This window comes from Apodemus sylvaticus, chromosome 13, assembly GCF_947179515.1.
Source record: "Apodemus sylvaticus chromosome 13, mApoSyl1.1, whole genome shotgun sequence".
Classification (NCBI taxonomy): domain Eukaryota; kingdom Metazoa; phylum Chordata; class Mammalia; order Rodentia; family Muridae; genus Apodemus; species Apodemus sylvaticus.
Genome location: NC_067484.1, coordinates 82,016,964 through 82,035,888, shown reverse-complemented (window position 1 = coordinate 82,035,888; position 18,925 = coordinate 82,016,964). Strand labels below are relative to the sequence as shown.

The window sequence follows — 18,925 nt, the reverse complement described above, 5'->3', positions numbered from 1 at the left end:
TCCAGCCGGCACCCACCCCTTGCGGGATCGCTTCTTTGTACTGTTAGGGCTTGAGCTCTTTCCCTGCGTTTACAGTCGGCTTGAACCCAGTCCCTCCGTGTCTGCTGCCCTTCCCTCTCACCCCGCCTCACCTGTGAGTCTCCCTTCTCCCCTAGACCAGCGGTTCTCAACCTGTAGGTTGCAACCCCTGCAGCAAAGCCTCCCTCTCCAAAACTATTCCCATTAAGAATTATAACAGTAGCAAAATTGTAGTTATGAAGTAGCAACAAAAATAATTTTATGCTTGGGGGTCACCACAACATGAGGAACTGTAGTAAAGGGTCCCGGCATGAGAAAGCCACTGAGCTAGACAGTTGGCTTGTATTTCCCTGTCATCTGGACACATCTGATTTTTGCCTGACTGGCTTAATTCACTTACTTTGTTATCTCTAGTTACATCCATTCTCTTTCAAATGATGCAACGTCCTTCTTCTTTATGGCTGAAGATAATTCTGTTGTGTTTATAGACAGTTTCTTTATCCAGTTGTTGTTGTTGTAGTTGTTGAGGGGTACCTAGGTTGGTTCTGTCGTTTAACCCGTGTGCTTACTGCACACTGATCTGCTAATGTCCCTGTTGACTTAGAGTCTTTAGGGTGAACACTCAGGCCTGATATTTTTAGCCCTTGAGACATGAACTCCGTAAGTAGCTCAGCCTGGCTTTGAACTTGAGTAGCCTTGAACTTGGCTCCGAGTAGCTGGAACTTTTTGGAAGCTCTGTTTGTCGCCTGTTTGGCTCTCAACTTAGTCCTAAGCCCCTGGGGAAAGCTGCCTCTCCTTGACGCTGGAGGCCAAGCAGTGAGCGGTGGCCTGTGTGTGCCGCCTGGAGAGGGTACGCAAGGCTCCTGTCAGAACCTGTTCACACCCCGTTATGTTCCCACATCCGCTTCAGAGTCCAGTGAGACGGCAGCACAGAAGTTCACTGTGACTTCACAAATGCCCCAGGCCTACTAAGGAGATGTTGTGATTACAACTTATTTCCTTAGTGAGTTATCCTTTTACTGCCAAACCTTTAAGGCCAAATGTCTGCAGCCTTCCTGGAGGTGAGTGGTCTCACGCACCCGTGTGGTGTGCAGAAGGTGGTTCTCTTTGTTCTAGTTTGGACTGAGCCGGCCTCAGCCAGTAAACAAGGAGTGCAGAGTAGAGGCGTCCTTTGGCTGTAACAGCATCTGTTCTATGAGAGGAAGTGGAGTACTATCAGACAGGACATCCTGTGATCCTCTAGTTTACTATGGTGCGGACTGGCTTTTTATGTAAGTGCTAGGATGGTCTCCTGTTTCCTTTCCTGCTAAGTAGGGAGCTCACTGTGACAATTCCTTTCACTTTGAATCTCCAACAAACAACACGCTCCCAGAAAATCAGGACTCATTTTCTCCTCCTTCTCCATCTGTGTGTTTTTCTTGGACCATCGTTGAAAACATTTACGGCTTTTTATGTGAACGGCCATGATTTAACCACCTTCCGTTTTTGTTGCCTTGAAATAATTAACTGAACTACAGGAGCAATGAATAGACATTTTTGTTGTTGTTCTTAAGACTTATTTATTATTTGATGTTTTTAATGTGCATTGGCGGTTTCCTGCATGTGTGTCTGTGTGAGGGTGCTAGGTCCCCCACAACTGGGGTTACAGATAGTCGTGCGCTGCCATGTGGGTGCTGGGAATTGAACTTGGGTCCTTTGGAAAAGCAGGTAAATACTCTTGACCACTGAGTCCTCTCTCCAGCCCCCAGACTGCTCTTTAAATTAAACATTAATGTATGGTTCTGGAATTGGGTCTATTGTGATATACCTACATACTTAAATATAAAAATGATCTGTGAAGATATGAAATGTGTTCACAAGGAACTTTGTTCACACATTTCATATCTTCACAGATCCTCCCTTCCTCCCTTCCTCAAGCATGGCTCCTCCCACTCAAGTGCTCAGAGTTAGGTCTTCCCTCTGAAAATTTCAGTGCTAAACACCCTTGTTGGATATGGTGTAATTCACACCTGTGACTAAAAAGAGAAGGAGAGAAGAGAGTGATGAAACATTGCAACACTGCCACTGCATGTGTGTGCATGCGTGTGTGTGTGTGTGTGTGTGTGTGTGTGTGTGTGTGTTGTGTGTGTCTGTGTCTGTGTGTATACATGTGTGTATATGTGTGTGTGTATACATGTGTGTATATGTGTGTATGTGTGTGTGTGTATACATGTGTGTATATGTGTGTGCGTGTGTATGCATGTGTGTATGTGTGTATATATGTATGTGTGTATCTATGTGTGTGTACTCATGCAAGAGCATATAAATGCTGTAACTTTTGACCTGTAACAAGACTGAAGAGAGTAAAGCAAAGAAATACCGCTGATCTCCTTCCTTCCCCCACCCCCACCCCCCACCTCCACTTCGCACCTCTGATATAGGTGAATTGGTATTTCCCTAGATAATTCTGATATAAAAAGACTGTTAGTGTCTTCATTCTGGTAATGAGGTAATGGTAAATGAGTTTGTTGATTTAAAAACAAAAACACTTTTCAAATATACAAGACAGTAGTTTTGTACACAAGAATACTTAGTTGGCTGAGATGTGGCTTTGTGGTAAGGCTCTGGTCTGCGTGTCTGAGGCCTTTGGTTCAATTCCCAGAACGGCAAAACAAATTGGAGCGTATTCTTAGTTTACTCTTTATTGTCAACTTGGCTACGAGAAGAATTACCAATGAGCAGCTCCTCTAGGTATATGGGTGGGGGGTCCCAGAGTGGATTATCTGAAGAGGGAAGACCAACCCTGAATGTGGATAGAACCATCCCATGGCCTAGACTCCCCAGATTGAATTAAAAGGGGGGGGGGGAGGAGCCCATAAGTTCCTGCATCTCTGCGGCTCCTAGGACCCCTCACACCCGCTGAGAGGACAGTTAGTTTGGGGGAAGGTGCTGTGTGAGCTGGCAGAGGAAGGGTGCCCCTGGCTTCAGTACTGTCGCCTGCCAACAGCCCTGTGCCGAAATCACTTGCCTTACCTCAGCCGCTGCGGTGGCCGGCATGTCCATTTGTTGGCATATTCAGGAATGATGTCTTTTCTTCAAATATGGACTGTGGTCTCTGGGGCTTGTGTCATGAGTCTGATACAGATTATCATGTAAAGATGTTCAACCTGCTGCCTGCTGGTAACGCGTGGCCTGGGATAGCAAGAACGTGGCCCAGCGCAAAATCGCGACCTTACTTAGAGCATCGTGGGATGGTTTCATTTTATTTATTTAATTATTTATTTATTTGGTAACTTGATTGGATAATTGTTGACCCCAAACTTTGTAGAAGATGGGGTGACTGAGACGCCAGAGGGAAGCTTTGTCACTCCAGTTTCGTGGCCTTCTGTTTCCCAGATTGAAGCCCCTTTTGACCGAGCCTGTTTTGGAAAGAATTGCGAGAGGATGGACAGAAAAAGGACTCGGGGGTGAGAGTCTGTTACTCAACTTAGCCTTGAGTTTACTGGAATCTCTTTAAATGTAGCCTGCGCTCTCCCGTCTCATTAATAGTCTGTTCTGTGGCACTTCCTCTCCATTTCAGAATGTTCTCACGGGCTTAAAAATCATTGAAGTGAGATCTAAGTGCAGGCATTTAGATAAGTCTTGGAGAGTGAGGTACCAAGATTATATTTTTAAGGGTATGTTATTCTAAACACATTGTCAAGATACCAATCAAAAGTCTTTTATTAGCTTAGGAAAAAAAACTATAAGCAGTAATATCCATCTTTGCTAATCTACCACAAAGCGTAAATTGAGAGTCTTGACTCCAAAATACAAAGGAACTAGAAATGAAAAAACGTGGTGGATCCTAAAATACTAGTGAGGCTTATGTGTCCCAGCTGCTAGGTGCTCTCCCCAGAAAGCATTCCTTCCCTTTAATACATGGGGGAGATCTCCCCAAATCTCTGCTGTCCAGGACTCTCTTCATGGGCACATACGTATAAAAAAAAATCACTGGGGTTTAAGTCCCAGGGCAAGGAACTGGGTTTAGTCCCTGCCTGGCAGATAGGAGTTCAAGGCTGTCCTGGAGATTGTAGCTGAGTCCCCAGCCCCAGCAGAAGATTAGAAGGCTGCGAGCTAGTGTAGCTCAGAGCTATAGAAGGTCAGAGCTCACTTCTGGGCATACCCCAGGCCCTGGGTTGGGTCCCCTATACAAAATGAGGACTTGATACAATTACAAAACAACTTTACCAGAGCCACAGCTGTGGCTTCACTGCAGCTCTTTCTCTTGCTCCCCTCCCCCCCACCGCAGTCTTCGTGCGGGTCTGGAGGGGAGGGGCTCACTTGACCACAGCCACTACCCGCATCAGGCCATAAAAGCAGATGTAAGGCCTTGCTGAGAGAACAGAACCCGTGCTGGTGTTTTTCTCCTACAGTAGAAATAGGTAATCACTCGCTAAGTACTGTCCTGTGTCACCTCATTGGCCCTCTGTTCTTCACCATCGAAGGAGGTCTCCTGTGGGGTCACACAGATGACCAAGTTTACCCAATTGAGTGTTTGGGTCTAGCTCTGGCTCTCGAAGCTGGTTCCCTTGACTCCTGTCTGGTCAGAACCCTGTTGAGTCTACCGATCAGCTAGAGAGCATCTCATAGCAGCCGTGGAGAATGCCCATTACCCACCCCCAGCCCCCACCGCCCCCACCTTTAGTCCTCTCAGCCCTTCTTTGGTCCCTGCAAGCTGCCCATAGCACATGGGTGTACCAGAACAGAACGGTATGACTTTGAGTGTCCTGCAGCTTTCTCTTCCCCTTAAAACTCTCCCAAACACTCATTCATTTAGCATGGACTTAGTTTCCTGCATACCCTGGAGATACAGCAGTGCACAAGACATACACTGTAAAGTTTCTGCCAGCACAGATCTTGCATGGGGGGGGGGGGCGGGGAGGCGGGAGGGCTTGCTGAGGGGTTGACTTTGAAACTAATCCCAGATTGCATAATATCCAGGAGTCGGGAACAGAATGATGTCAGAGTAATTGGAGAGGCCACTTGGAGAGTAGCTGGGGTGGGCAGGGAGGGTGCACTGAGGAGCTGGCATGGAAGCTGGACCTGAGACCCGAGGTGCAGGTGATAATGCCAAGTTCTGGAAAGAGCCTCAGTTCCTTTGCTAAGCCTGTGCCCCTGTCGTCCCATCGTGATTAGCTGGGAGCTGCTATCCATCACTTGTTCCTCGTTACCAGAAGGCTCAGAGAAGGCAAACGGAAGATGCTGACAGAGGAGACACAGCAGCACCTGAGCCCCGGTCCGTTGCCACGCGCTCCTCTGCCTGGTCTTCTGTACAGTGTGGTGAGCGGCTGAGCGTGACTACACAGTGGTGCCCAGTGTGCCCGCTTCCTGAAAGGTTAACCAGGGGCCGTGCTGGGTGGGGTGACTTGGGTCCTGACTTAAAATTACTTGGGATCCTGGGAGAGAGGGAAGGTCAGAGCTACAGGGAACAAGGCCAAGCAAGGCTGGGAAAGTAAACAGAAGGCATATGGAGAAGAGGAAGATAGAGCCAAGAGGGGTAGGCGGGGCTGCTGGGCAGAAGTCGGTGCCCTAAGGAGACCAGCCAAATCCTGTGGCATGGGAACAAGCCCTGGGCTATTGGGATTATTTTCAGAACTTGGACAAAGCCACCCACTGCTTGGACCAGATGGGTATTTAGGCAAATACAATCAGCTGCATTTCTGACCATATGAAGAGGCATGCGTCCACTATGACTGCATGAATGTGCGCACAGAGTTTGCATCTGAGAGACCGGAGCCACTTCCTCTCTATATGAAATTAGCTTCCATTCATACCCATGGACAAAAAGCCTGTTTAGAATTCTAAAATTTTCTTATTTCTTAGAAAAGAGTCAAGCTTCTGATTCATTCCAGCGTCATAGATATCAACTTAATTCTCAGTTAGAAATCAAAAAATAACAAAAAATGTCTACCTGTATTTGACATCTAAAGGTTTCTTTCTTCTTGATCAGTAACACATGCTCAGGAAACTCTGGATGAGAGCGCCCAATGACGTGGCAGACAGCAGCTGCCTGCTAAAGGTGGAAGGGTTTGTGTGCCTCACAAGTTAAGGGGCCTCCTTTTGCAGACAGCTACAGAGATCTGTGCGTTGTCGTCACATTCTAAAAGTGCATTTTGAAGGGGGTGGGGCTGGAGAGATGCTTCAGCAGGTCAAAGTGCTTGCTGCACAAACACAAAGACCTAAGTTCAAATCCCAAGCACCTTTGTAAAAAATGCCAGACCTTGTAGGGGATGGAGAAAGAGACAGGAGGATTATTGGGGCTCGCTGGCTGCTGGATGATCCATGCTCAGAGGGAGACCATGTCTTTCTTCTCTGGCTTTCTCATGCTTGTAGGCACATCCACAGGTGCATACAGTGTAAACACACGCACACAAATAGAATAAAAAAGCTAAAAGTAATGATTAATTATCAGAGGGGCAGGCACCCTTACATTATTTTTCTATTCACTCTCTCCAGGAAGTGGCGGTTATTAGCAGGCGCTACAAGTTTACTTGACCAAGCTAATCAGAACCCTATGCTCGAATTGATAGCATCAAGCAGTAGATGATAAACACCACAGCCGAGAAAGGCCTGGAGTGCAGCCGGCAGTCCAGCCCTCTTCTGAAACTCAGTTTCCTCTAAACCTTTGTCCTCAGAGCACCTTCCCGTGAAGGCCTTTTCACTGGTTTCCTTTGCTAGTTTTGAACCGCTGGTGCCTAATTTGAGGGGGAAAGTGTGTGTTTTAGTGCCTGTGGTCTAGTAGTGTGCTTGGTGCCCGACTCTTCCTTCCCGTCCTGTGTGAGCTCAGCTCTGGGCTCAGACCTCTGCCGCCTCAGAGGCCTCTCCTTCCCAAGGAGTTTGGCTTTTCTTGTCTATCTCATCCCATCACAAGAGATAAAACATAAAGTACGTGAGTCTGCCCACAGCTGTGTAGCTACTACATGGAGACAGGGTGAAGTCTTTAATTTCCTTCCTCCTCATACATCAAAAGATACGCAGAAACCTCAGTACACTATCTTCACCGAAGTGTCCTCTTAGGGATGATTGGGTCTTGTCAAGGTTTTTCTATTGGTGACACCCTCTGGATCCCTCTACTTAGACTTAATCTTCACCTTGGACAAATCTTCCCTCCCCTCTCCCCATATCTAAGTCATGAATGAATGAAGAGAAAGGAATGAATGAATGAATGAATGAATGATGCGTGGGCATGGTGCAGAGCTGTTCTTCCCTTGGTGAAGCAGCGCCTCAGTCCTGCCCCTCACAGCTCCTCATTTGGGGAGTGAATTATACACAGATGAAAAATGGAACTTTCTGGCTCGAGGCACACTTTTATGCCGGGTTTCTATGGAAACCCCCAGTTCATCATGAGCCATGTTCTGGGGGTTTTCGTTCTGGAGGAGCTGGGACCTGTGTGCGTGCGTGTGTGTGTGTGTGTGTGTGTGTGTGTGTGTGTGTGTGTGTGTTTTGTCACGGGACTTCCCACCCACCTTCAGAGAAGCAGGCCAGACTGGAGGAGAGCAGTGAGGGGCTTCCCGCCTTTGACTCCTCCTCCTTTTTTGTTATTATTTGAGGAGTTTTGGTTTTGTTTTTGAGACAGCATTCCTCTGTGTAACCCTGTTTGGACCGGAACATACTATGTAGCCTAGGTTTTCTTAGAACTCCCGGATCCACATACACTTCAGTCCAAGTGCTGATCTTAAAGCCATATGCCACCACACCCAGCTGATTAATCTGTGTATCTTAATCTGTGGACATAGATGTACTTTTTAAGAAAAAATATTTATGATTGAAGTTATACTAGAAACTATAACTGGTAAGCTTAAGGTCATTATTATATCATCAACTTGATAAATCTCTTTTATTTTAAACATCTTTGTACATACTAAGTCTATTCATAAAAGATCTACTTTTTTGGAACAACCCTAAAAGATCTTTCTGAGGAAAGAGTTCAGTTACAAGTTTGAAACACAGCCCCTCTCCTTACCTTATTTGTGGATGCTCTAATCCTAAATCTCTGCCCAGAGAACAGTCTGGGATCCGAGTGAGCCAGGCGTGAGTCCCGTGGCTGATAGAGAAAAGGTGTGCTTAGGGACCACGGGCACTTCTCTCCCTCAGAGCTGTCGCTGGGTTAGCCTGGTTCCAGACCTTTATAAGGCCTTTACAAACCACTGTATACATAAACTCATATATAAGTTGCTCACGTGAAAGAAAAATAAGTCATTCTCTTATTTGTCTTTTCAAATCCGCTTTGTTTCTTTTCTGTGAAGTGGAGTGAAACTGTATTTTTCTTAGACTCTTGGTGGTAAATCACTTCTCCCAGTGATGAGAGGATTGCTGAAAACAAAGATTCTTTAGAGAGAAGAAAGATAGTCATAGGTACTGAGACTGTCTGCATAAACCATGTGAGTGGAATGTACCGGCGTGGCGGGTCAAACCTTCTCAGCATTTTAGAGCAAAACACAAAGATTCCAATTGAGTATAGGCTCCTTAAGGGAGTGAGCCGGGAGGGTAACTGAAGTGCTTCTTGCCGTTAAGAAGCTGTCTCTGGGGGCGGGGGCGGGGGCGGTGGTGTCACATGCCTTTAATCCCAGCACTTGGGAGGCAGAGGCAGGTGGATTTTTGAATTTGAGGCCAGCCTGGTCTACAAAGTGAGTTCCAGGACAGCCAGGGCTACACAGAGAAACCCTATCTCGGAAAAAAAAAAAAAAAAAAAAAAGACTTGTCAACTTCTGTGTGTGTGTGTGTGTGTGTGTGTGTGTGTGTGTGTGTGTGTGTGCGTGCTGAGTTTTTGTGAACTGTGTGCACACAGGTGGTACCTTTGGATTCCAGAAGGGGGCATCAGAGGCCCTGGGGCTGGAGTTCAAGAGGGCTGTGGATCGCCCGAAAAGGGTGCTGGGAACTGAACCCAGGGCCTCTGCAGCAATGGTATGCACTCTGAACTAATGAGCAGTCCCCATTATGACTTTTAAAGGCTTAGCTGCAACACGGGCTTGGATTGGAGCAAATGCAAGCTAAACCACTGCACTGAGCAGCAGGCAGGGCGACTGCATACAGAGGGCTGGCTGCCCTGCAGATGGCCTTGTCTAAACTCGGGATGATCGTGAACACCTGTGAACACCGGGGCTAGTTGTTAAGGATCAAAATAGATTCCACACGCCTCATTCCTCAAATTAATTTCTTTTTCTTTTTTCACTTTTTTATTTATTCTTGGTGAGTTTCCCATTAAGTACCCCAGTCTCCTAATCTCCCGTCCCCTCATATCCACACATGCCCCTTGCAGCCTCACACCCCAAATAAAACACACAACACACACACACACACACACACTGCAACAACAAAGCAAAAAAAAAAATCTCATTGTGGAAGATGTGATATGTATGTCAGTGTGTCCGGCAGCACATCCCTCTGTTTGCACACTCGCAGATGTGTGTTGCTGTGAGTCACGGGTCTGGCTCGAGGTCTCTGGCTTCTGTGACATCCTTCTTGGGAGTCCTCGTGTTGTTGTTCGATGTCATGGAGACCCTGCAGCTTTGGCACAGCAGGGCTGGCCCTTTCGTGTGTCTCAACTTTGGGTAGCTGGTACAGATTTTGGGGTGGGCCAAATCAGAGCTGTGGTTCTGGCACTGGGTGGTAGCTGAACTGGTCAGCCCCCACCCTCATCTGGAGACCAGTGCAAGCTCTCCAGCACTGTTGTGGCTAGGTCTCCCAGTGCCACCGTCCGTCCGTCCGCCCGTCCGCCCGCAAGGTTTGGGGTGGATGGGGACACTCTCCCAAGTGCCAGCTCCTCTGCTCTCACACCCTGGGTCTGGCTCACCCATGCCTTCCCCATCAGGGTCAGCTCTACTGTGCCGCCCAGGTGAGGTGCAGGGCCTGCCCTCTGGAGTGCCACAGCTGGGCAGGGCCAGTTCTCCTGACTGCCCCAGGTGGGGAGGAGCAAGGGAGACAAGGCATCACCCCTGCACCCTCCCCCCGCACCCACACTCACCCTCGGTGCTGGCTCACCTGACCCCCTTGCCACCAGGGCCAGCTCTGCTGTACTGTCAGGTGAGGTGCAGGGCCTGCCCTCCCACGTGCTGCAGCCGCTGAGGGGCACAGCTAGCTCTCCCAAGCTCATGATCTCCCAACTGCTAGAGGCTGTGAAGGGTTGGCGTGGGGACATCACCTCTCTGCCTGTGCTGTCCCACGGCGGATGAGTGACAGGCTCAGCTCTCCCACACTCACACCCTGGGCCTGGCTCACCCACACCTCTGTCATCAGGGCCAAGTCCTCTGGGCTGTCAGGGCAAGGCACAGGACCTGCTCTCCAGAGCGCAGCATCCAGTGAGAGGTGGGGCCAGTTATGTACAACGCTTGGATAGCCATGTGGTCCTGGGCAGCTGCCCCAACTAGGGACATTGACCCCTGCCATTATATAGCTGGGGACTCATACGTGGCCCTCTGCAGCAGCTCGGGCCGGACCTCGTCATAGCCCCAGGTGGCGGGGCTGACACACAAGAGACTAACTATCCTCTCTACCCTGAGTCTTCACTTTAATCTCTCTCCACACTGTTCAAGCTGCCCCACCTCTCTTTCTCTCCCACCTGACCACCATACACTTGCACATTGTGATGGCTCCTGAAGGCCCCTGGGTGACAGTGTCCGTCCGTGGTGTATGGCGTGGCAGCAAACGGGTGTCTGTGGCCCATCTGCGCCATGCACTGAAGGGCGGGTCTCTGAGCCATGGCAGTCCACAGGTCACCCCAAAGCAAGAGCTATATCCTGGCACACCTGATCTATCATGACCCCACTTTAGAGGAGCTGTGAAAGGGTTGACTGAGAGTGTGGGGGAGAAAATGGGAACAGTGTGGTTGTGGGGGTCCATTTGGTAGGGTCTGGTGGGGCAAAGAGACGGGGCAGGTGACCTAAGAAATCATTTCTGTTAGCAGACAATGCTGACAGACATTTTACGTATTTGTTTACTTTTGAAGAATGCTTCCCCTGAAGTAATTCTTAAACCTTGCCAAATTGGTTCTTGGACAAACCTGCGGGTTACTTTGTAATTGGGTTTCAGGACCCATGACTAGTAAGATGGTAGAATTCCTATTTTGATTTCTCCATGTTTGGGGCTTGCCAAACCTTAATCCAAGCTAACTTGTCTCATTGACTCCCAGAAAATTCCATTTGTTTTAGCAAGCAGAAATGCAGTGTCTAATTTTATGTGGTTCAATAATTGCGGCAAAGCATAAGCCCTCTGTGCCTCTCTGTCCTGGCTGCCACCAAACGTCGAATGCAGAAGCGGTACAAGCCACCAGGGCTCTGGGTCCCGGGCTGGGCTTGCTTGCTCTAAAGTCAATGTCCACAAAGAAGCCAGAATCGCAACTTGGCTTTCTGAGGATAGGGGTTTCTGGGGATTTGTTTGGTTTAGTTTGGTTTTTGGTTTTTAAAGACAGGGATTCTCTGTGTAGCTCTGGCTGTCCTGAAACTCACTCTATAGACTGAGGAAGCTGCCCTCGAACTCACAGAGATCCCCCTGCCTGAGTGCTGGAATTAAAGGCATGTGCCTCCATGCCCAGCTCCTTTGGGCTTACTAGGCTCCACTGACTGGCCAGTAGACCTAGTGGCCCCACCTCCCCTGTCCTGGTTTTTTATGTGGGTTTTGGGATCTGATTTGGAGCCTCGTGTTTACTCCACAAGCGTTGTACCAACCAGACTATGACCCCAATCTCCCAGGATTGAATTTAGCCAAGTCTTTAAGTCATACTGTGGACATACTGCTTTGGACTTTTGTTTGTAAGTTTAGCAAAGAGGTAGTTCTGTCCCAGAGGCCACATGGCTGCCACCTGATAACCAATCAGCTGCCATTTCTGTCCAGAAGACCCACGGGAATTCCAACCTGAGCCCCAGCCCCAGCTGGTTCTCTGCTCCACGCGTTCACGGTGACCTCGCTTCTGATAGTTTGACATTTATCTTGATAAGAATATGTTAGTCCGTGAAAAAACTGATATCTTAGGGCTGAAGAGATGGCTCAGCAGTTTAGAGCATGTGAGTCTGGATTTAGTTCCCAGCATCCACATGGTGCCTCACAGCCTTTTTTTTTTTCAATATTTTCTTTTATATTCCATTAATTAATTAACATATATCCCAATCTCTGTCCCCACCTCACACAGTCACTCTCCCCATACCCCCCTTCCCCTCTCCTGTGAGAAGGTGAGCCCCTTCCCCCCAGTCAAGAGGATGGACAGGAGCAAGCCTTAGCAATGATTGGAGGGCGGAGCTCAGTAGTGGTCGGAGTATAAAGTAGTACAAACATGGAAATTAGTGTGGATGTTTCTCAAAGAATTAAAATTGGATTTCAGATGACTCAGCTATACCAGTCCTTGACTCATGCCCAAAGAACTCTGCATCTACTGCAGAGGCACTTGTTCATCCATGTTTATTGCTGTTCTACTCAAAACAGCAAGAAACTGGAACCAACCTGGATGTCCGTCATCAGCTGAGCGGATGATGAAAATGAACACGCACAGGAATTTTATGCAGCTATCAAGAAAGATGAAATGCAGGAAAACGAAATGAATAGATCTGGGAAATAGTGCACTAAGCCAGGTGGCACAGACTTGCACAGACAAATGTCCTCTCTCATGCAGATCCTAACTTTCAGTCTTTCCATGCATGTGTGTGTGTCTATGCAACAGAGCGTGTGACATGAGAACAGAGAGGAGGCACTGTGGGTAGAAGGGCAGCAGGAAGGGCGGGGTGCAGGGAGAAGACTCAGGAGAAGAATCAGCAGAAACAAATCTTGCTTGAAAACACTGTTGTGAAATCCAATACTTTGTATGGTCGCTAATAAATAACACTTTTCTGAAGTTTGGAAGAATATAGATTACAAGAATGCTCCTCCAGTCTGCATAGAGTGTTCATAGACATTTCTATTGATCCTGTTGCTGTTGATTGAAATACCCTGTTGAAATGTGTCGGCAGCGGTTTAGTAAAATAGCACGTTCCTGCCTTCCATTCAGTGGGTTCTCCTGCCTTCTGCTTTGTCCACTTTCCTAGTTTTCCCATAAGACCCTCCCGATGCAGCATTTCCAGGGGCTGCAGGCGTGTTGGAGGGCGTGGCTGATAACTAACTGGGCTTCTAAAGCACAGCGCTGCTGCTGTTTGTCTTTGCTCCTTGTCTTAATGAGCTCTGTAGAGTGCCTTATATTTGTGGGGGAATAAATACAAGAGCAGCTGTCCTCGGGATAATGTTATCATCAATGACGCGGAGGGAAGCGCTGCTTCGCGGCTGGGCTGCAGCAGTCCACACGTGGGTTTTGGGGGTTGTGTTTTGTTTCAGTCTCATCTTCCTGCCCTATTGGGTATTTCTTCATCTTCTGTAACTACGGACTATTTTTCATACAGATCAGTTTGAGTCTTCCCACTCGGTTTAATTTTTAAATCACCTGGGGCTAAACTTTCATCACCCTTGGTTGGATGCCACCTGGCACTTGACGGTTTGCCTTCCGCCTAGCCACTTCTGGGAAATGTAAAGACTTTTTATTACCACTAGAAAATCATTAGGAAAGTACATCGACTGCCAGAGGTTACGTCGGTATATTGAAATCCTTTCAAATGGTCCAAAAATACGTTTTAAGTTTTGAATTATTTATCCTTACTGAGGCTTTATAGAATTTATAAAGGTGGCGAAAGGTGATTACATTGTAAAAGTAAATGGTTTCACTTAGTAAAACATCCTCTAAAGCAAACAGTGAAAGCTGTTGACTAGAAAGCAGTACACGCTTTAACGGACGTGTAGAAAAGTCGTGTTCACGGTCACACACCTAGGGTTCTATGCTCACAGACTTTCCGGTCTTTTGGGGAAAGAGAATGTAGAGCAATGGTTCTCAGCCTGGGGTTCAGGACCCCGTGGGGGGTTCACATATTAGATATCTTATATATGAGACAGTTATATTCCGATTCACAGCAGTAAGCAGAATTAGTTAGGAAGTAGCAATGGAACTGTTTTATGGCTGTGGGTCAGCACATGAGGAACTGTATTAAAAGGCTGTAGCATTAGGAAGGTGAGAACCAATGACTTAGAGGGCGTGTGGGTGCAGTTTTCGTGTTTACAAACTCCACATTTAATATCTTGGAGTAGGAAGCACACTGGTATCACCTTGAGAAGAACAAATGACTCTGCGTTTAGTGTAATTGTTTAGGCCTCTTCTATAAAGCCTAAAACCTCTAGATTTTGTTATTTTATCTAGTCATGTTTAAAACATTTACTTCTTCTGTGACATCAAATACTGTCTGTTACAGAAAGAAGTCGGGACCCTTGGAGAAATGACTGGTGTTAGGTCAGAAAGTTACTAGTTGAGCCTGGAACATCTTGTCACACAAGAACACAAGGAAGACTTTCAAAAGTTCTTTCAAAAGATCTGAAAAGCCAGCCCGACTAAGCACCCAGTCGATCAGCTATGCCTTTTATCGGTCAAGATGTAAATTGCAATGGACTAAGGCAGATCAAGTTTGCTAAACTCTGACCTCATGGTTATGCTTCACAAAATAAAAATGAATAAAAATCCTGTTGACTACAGAATATTCAGGACACGCCCATTACCCTGCAAATGTAAAGAAGTAGTGAGGACCGCCTCTGGGTTGGGTCAGCAATCCGACCTCGGGCTCCCTTAGCAGGGACTCCCTTCATAGGATCATCAGAGGTGATACATCAAGAACAACCTACAGACAATAACTTAGAAGCTATTGAGTGAGGCAAATATCCCAGTGTTTAACAGCATGGCAGAAGGAGCAGACACTCCCTGATATCTAGTGAAAGCTCCGTCACTGCATGAAGGAGTCTTTCACCTTGTCCCCAGATTAGGGCCTGAGCAAGACAAAGCCTGTCGATTACGTCATAGGGTCCAGGGGAGCAAAGGCCAAGGCAGCACCAAACCACACCCAGAATAATGGATGGGACGCATCCAGATTTAGAAGTCTCCAAAACAGGTCTTCCTTTCAGTAGTAATTACAAAGTCTACATGAAAGATCTGACTAGAAGACTAACTAGCCTGCAGTTAACAGGAGAGAAACGAGCTCACCACAGAAGCGTAAATCTATATGTAGACTGAGACAGATAACCGGCCAACGGAACACCTGCCGCCATAAGACACAACACGTTTCAGTGTGTTGCTTGATATTTTTCTGATGTCTTTGTCTATAACTGAAAAGGCTCAATACTCGGCATTTACTCTAAAATGATCTGGGCTGTGGGGCCAGAAATGGGATTAGCAGAGGGGAGTTATGGGGCTATAATTAAAACAAGCTTGGAGTCCATTGTTGAGTTGACTGTTGCTGAAACCAAGAAGGAGATGTGACTGGTTTGTTATTCTGCTTTGTTCTGTTTTAGCGTATATTTGACTGTTGCTCAAATAACACTTAATCTATGTCTGTCATTATATATGCATATAAACATTCTATGAAATTCATAAAATTGCAAAATTCCTATCCATGTTTAAATGTTACAAAAATCCTTTATTATTACACAGCTGTTAGAAGGGGCAGCCTCTGAGACACTGACATTTTGCATACTTGTAATAAAGGTTCTGTGAGGCTAATGTGTAAAATATGAGATTCCCCGGGCTGGAAGGAGTGCTCAGTGGTTAGGAGCACTAGTAGCTCATGCAGGGGATCCACGTTAGTTCCCAGCACCCACACTGAGCACTCAGCCACCTGTAATTCCTGCTCCGCATGATCCAGCCTCCTCTTCTACCCTCTATGAGCTAGCACTCACACACACACACACACACACACACACACACTCACAATTAAAAATAAATCTTATTTGGAAAGAAACAAGATTGTCCTGGTGTACAGTGTTGTAAGCCTGGTAACTTAATGTCTCACGTAGACTTGAGGTCAAAACTGAGATTCTACTTTCTATTACAAATTAAGAATCTCAGAGCCTGAAGAGTCTAGATAGGGAGCTATACAGTACCCCCCCCCCCAGGAGAAATACATGAAATGTGATCCAAATAGGCAGTGAGAAGGAACTGGGGGAAAGGGCAGCAAATGGCTGTGGTGGAGTCAGGCTGGCTGCACTCTGGAGCTGGTGAACCTTCCCACTCCAAACTCCTTTCCACCTGCAAATGCTTACCTGAGCTAAGCCCGCTCGGTAAGCCAGGTAGGTGCACAGATCAAACATTTATGACAGTGAACCATATAGAACTTTAAAACAGTCTGCGGCGACACATGATCTTTACCATGAGGCTAGGCACAGTGACTCATTCCAGTGATCTTAGCAATGGGAAACAGAGGCAGGTCACTGCAAGTTCCAGAGTGCAGGGCAGCCAGAGATAGAGACCCTGTCTCAGAAAAGATGAGACAACCTGGGTGTGGCAGTGTACGCCTTTAATCCCAGCACTCGGGAGGCAGAGGTAGAAGGTGGGAAGGTGAGTTTGAGCCTGGTGTGCAAATTGAGTTCCGGGGCAGACAGGGCTGTTACACAGAGAAACCCTGTCTCAAAATAACAAAAACAAAACAACAAAAACAAACAAACAAAAAACCAACACACACAAAGGAAATTTACAGTTAATGAGATGGATGTGCCTGTTTGAGCACAGTATAGTCCAAAGATACATTGTTTGATACTTCCATGCTAAGGACCAACAGCGGGAAAATATTAAAAGCCTTGTTTTCTGTAATGAAGCCAGCGTGTTTCTGTAAAAGCAGAAAGCTTTGTATATACATCAAAAATAACTGCACTTAACGAAATACAGTAGTCTCAGAATCTGAGGCAGGGGGCTTTAGGCAGTGATCTTGGCATTGTGAGGTGTCACCAACCTCAGGGGGAGGTGTGTTTCACATCCACAGAAAAAGCTGCAGTGAAGTCTCCTGACACAGCATGGTCAAACACTGCCAGGAACACGTTGGATTCTTTGCACATCTGATTGTGAGCTAATTGTGGGCTGCTGTACGATCAAAAACTATTTACCGATGCCCGATCTCTCACCACCTCCCTCTGCCATCCCACCACCCACATGGGGTCAGGACCCACGTTTAAGAAGCTTGGTTGTAATCTCCACCATGTCCTCCTTGGTTAAGTGTCTCCAATAGTCCTATGCTAGTTTGTTTTTTTTCTCGTGAGTAAACTTAATTTCATCTGTTTTTATCCTAGTTGGGGAATGGCGGTCAATGTGTATTCTACCTCGATAACCCAGGAGACTATGAGCAGGCATGACATCATTGCATGGGTTAATGACATCGTGTCTCTAAACTACACAAAAGTGGAGCAGCTCTGTTCAGGTAAGAGATGATCCTTATAGTATTTTCTCGATGTGTTTCCTGGCAATTGAGTGTGATTTTTCTAAACCACACATGACATATTTGGGGTAAGACAAAGACGTGTATGTATAGCTACATAAATAAAAGGGGAAACTTGGCTGGAAGTGAGGGACATACAGGAGAGGAAATGTCTGAGAACGTCTGAGAGTACACAGCCAACCAGATGAGTGTACAAACTGCTTCTGCCTTGCCGTCTGCCACACCCCTCTGTGATGCTGGCTCCTAGCCTCTGCTTCACCATCCTAGTGTCACTGTACATAGGTGTCAAACACCGTAGAGCTTGGCCTGGTGGTTCAGGACCCTGTCCCGGCTGTTCAGGAGGCCAAGACAAGGGTATCATAAACACAAGGCCTGCCTGGACCACATGGGTAACCAAGTGGGACATTGCTCCAAAATAAAAAGCTCTGAGGTATGACCCCAGGATGGCACGTGTCTGTAGCACCAAGCAATTGACACCACCCACAGTGGGCCTTGAAGCTCTGGGCTCCCTCCATATTGCCCCTCTCAGACCCATCCCATGCATTGCTCTCCTCAGAGCCCTCGGAGCCCTCACTCCACAAAACACTCTTGGTTCTCTGCAGACACGCTCCCTTTGGCCCCGAATAGTTTTGTCAGTAATGCCCTCTTTACAGTTTAATCTGCCTCACCTACTGTCAGCTCTGGGAAGACTTCCCCAGGCTCTGTGGTTTTCCCCAAACCCTGACCACACCCATCCAGGATAAAACCTGTCATGCCTTGTGATCTGAGGAGGTACCAGGAGTTCTTAAGGACTGACCTCTAGTTTACATTTTGTCTAATGCCTGACGTGCCACAGTACCTGATACCCAGTAATTTGGTAGGGAATGCATATTGGGTTAATTAACCTCTTTGAAAAAAAAAAGGTGAATTTCAAAAGCAAAGTCGGAGTGTGTTAATCTGCCTTTAGTACTCTGACTGGAAAACAAGCGTGCTGTGGAAAGACAGGCATCGGTTCTCCAAATGGAAACTGCACCAGAGTTTGTCTACTCTGCGAGCTGCTGAAGGAGCTTCGTTGGCCCTCTCAGTCAGTACACCTGGCCCCGAGCCCCTGTGCTTGAGCCTTCCTGGGTGGATCTGCCAGCAGTCTGCCACTTGCCTGCACTTGTGAGAAACCTCAGAGCACTAACAGGGCACTTGAGGTGTCCCAGACCCGTCCTGCACTGGTCCCATGCTCTTAGTTTAATTTTGTGTTTAGCAATAGCACTTGGCAAGAGGAAGGAGTCTTAATATTTACTTATTTATGAATTCATTTTTGTTCTTGTCCTAGAAGACTTGGAGGGCAGGTAAGATGGTGCCACTCGGGTAAGAACAAATCCAAATACGGTTCACCTAAGTCATGTGTCCTTACCACACTTAGGAATGCTCAGATTTAGGGAAGAAATGTGTCTTGGGTATTTGTTTTTAGTTTCTTATAGCTTATCGTGTGGTGTTTGATTTTGGTGGCCTACTCTGGGAAGACACACAGATCACCTGCAGAGTTTCTGCACTTTCCTTACACTTTCTGCCAGTCTGTAGAGACTTACTCCACACCTGATGGGCCTCCAGATGTCTCTCCCGTGGCATCTCTCTCTCCTCATTTTATTCCCGGCTAG

At 47.1% G+C, this 18,925-nt stretch overlaps 1 protein-coding gene across 2 annotated transcripts in view; it reads left to right on the top strand.

Moving 5' to 3' along the window:
* The window catches only part of Mapre2 (microtubule associated protein RP/EB family member 2), a 134,039-nt gene that overhangs the window by 56,702 nt on the left and 58,412 nt on the right, over positions 1 to 18,925 (top strand). For both annotated transcript variants that reach the window (XM_052201504.1, XM_052201503.1), the window contains one exon: positions 17,149 to 17,276. In XM_052201504.1, coding sequence (XP_052057464.1) covers positions 17,156 to 17,276 — 121 coding nt within the window. In that variant the 5' untranslated portion in view covers positions 17,149 to 17,155. The remainder of the gene's footprint in view (positions 1 to 17,148; positions 17,277 to 18,925) is intronic.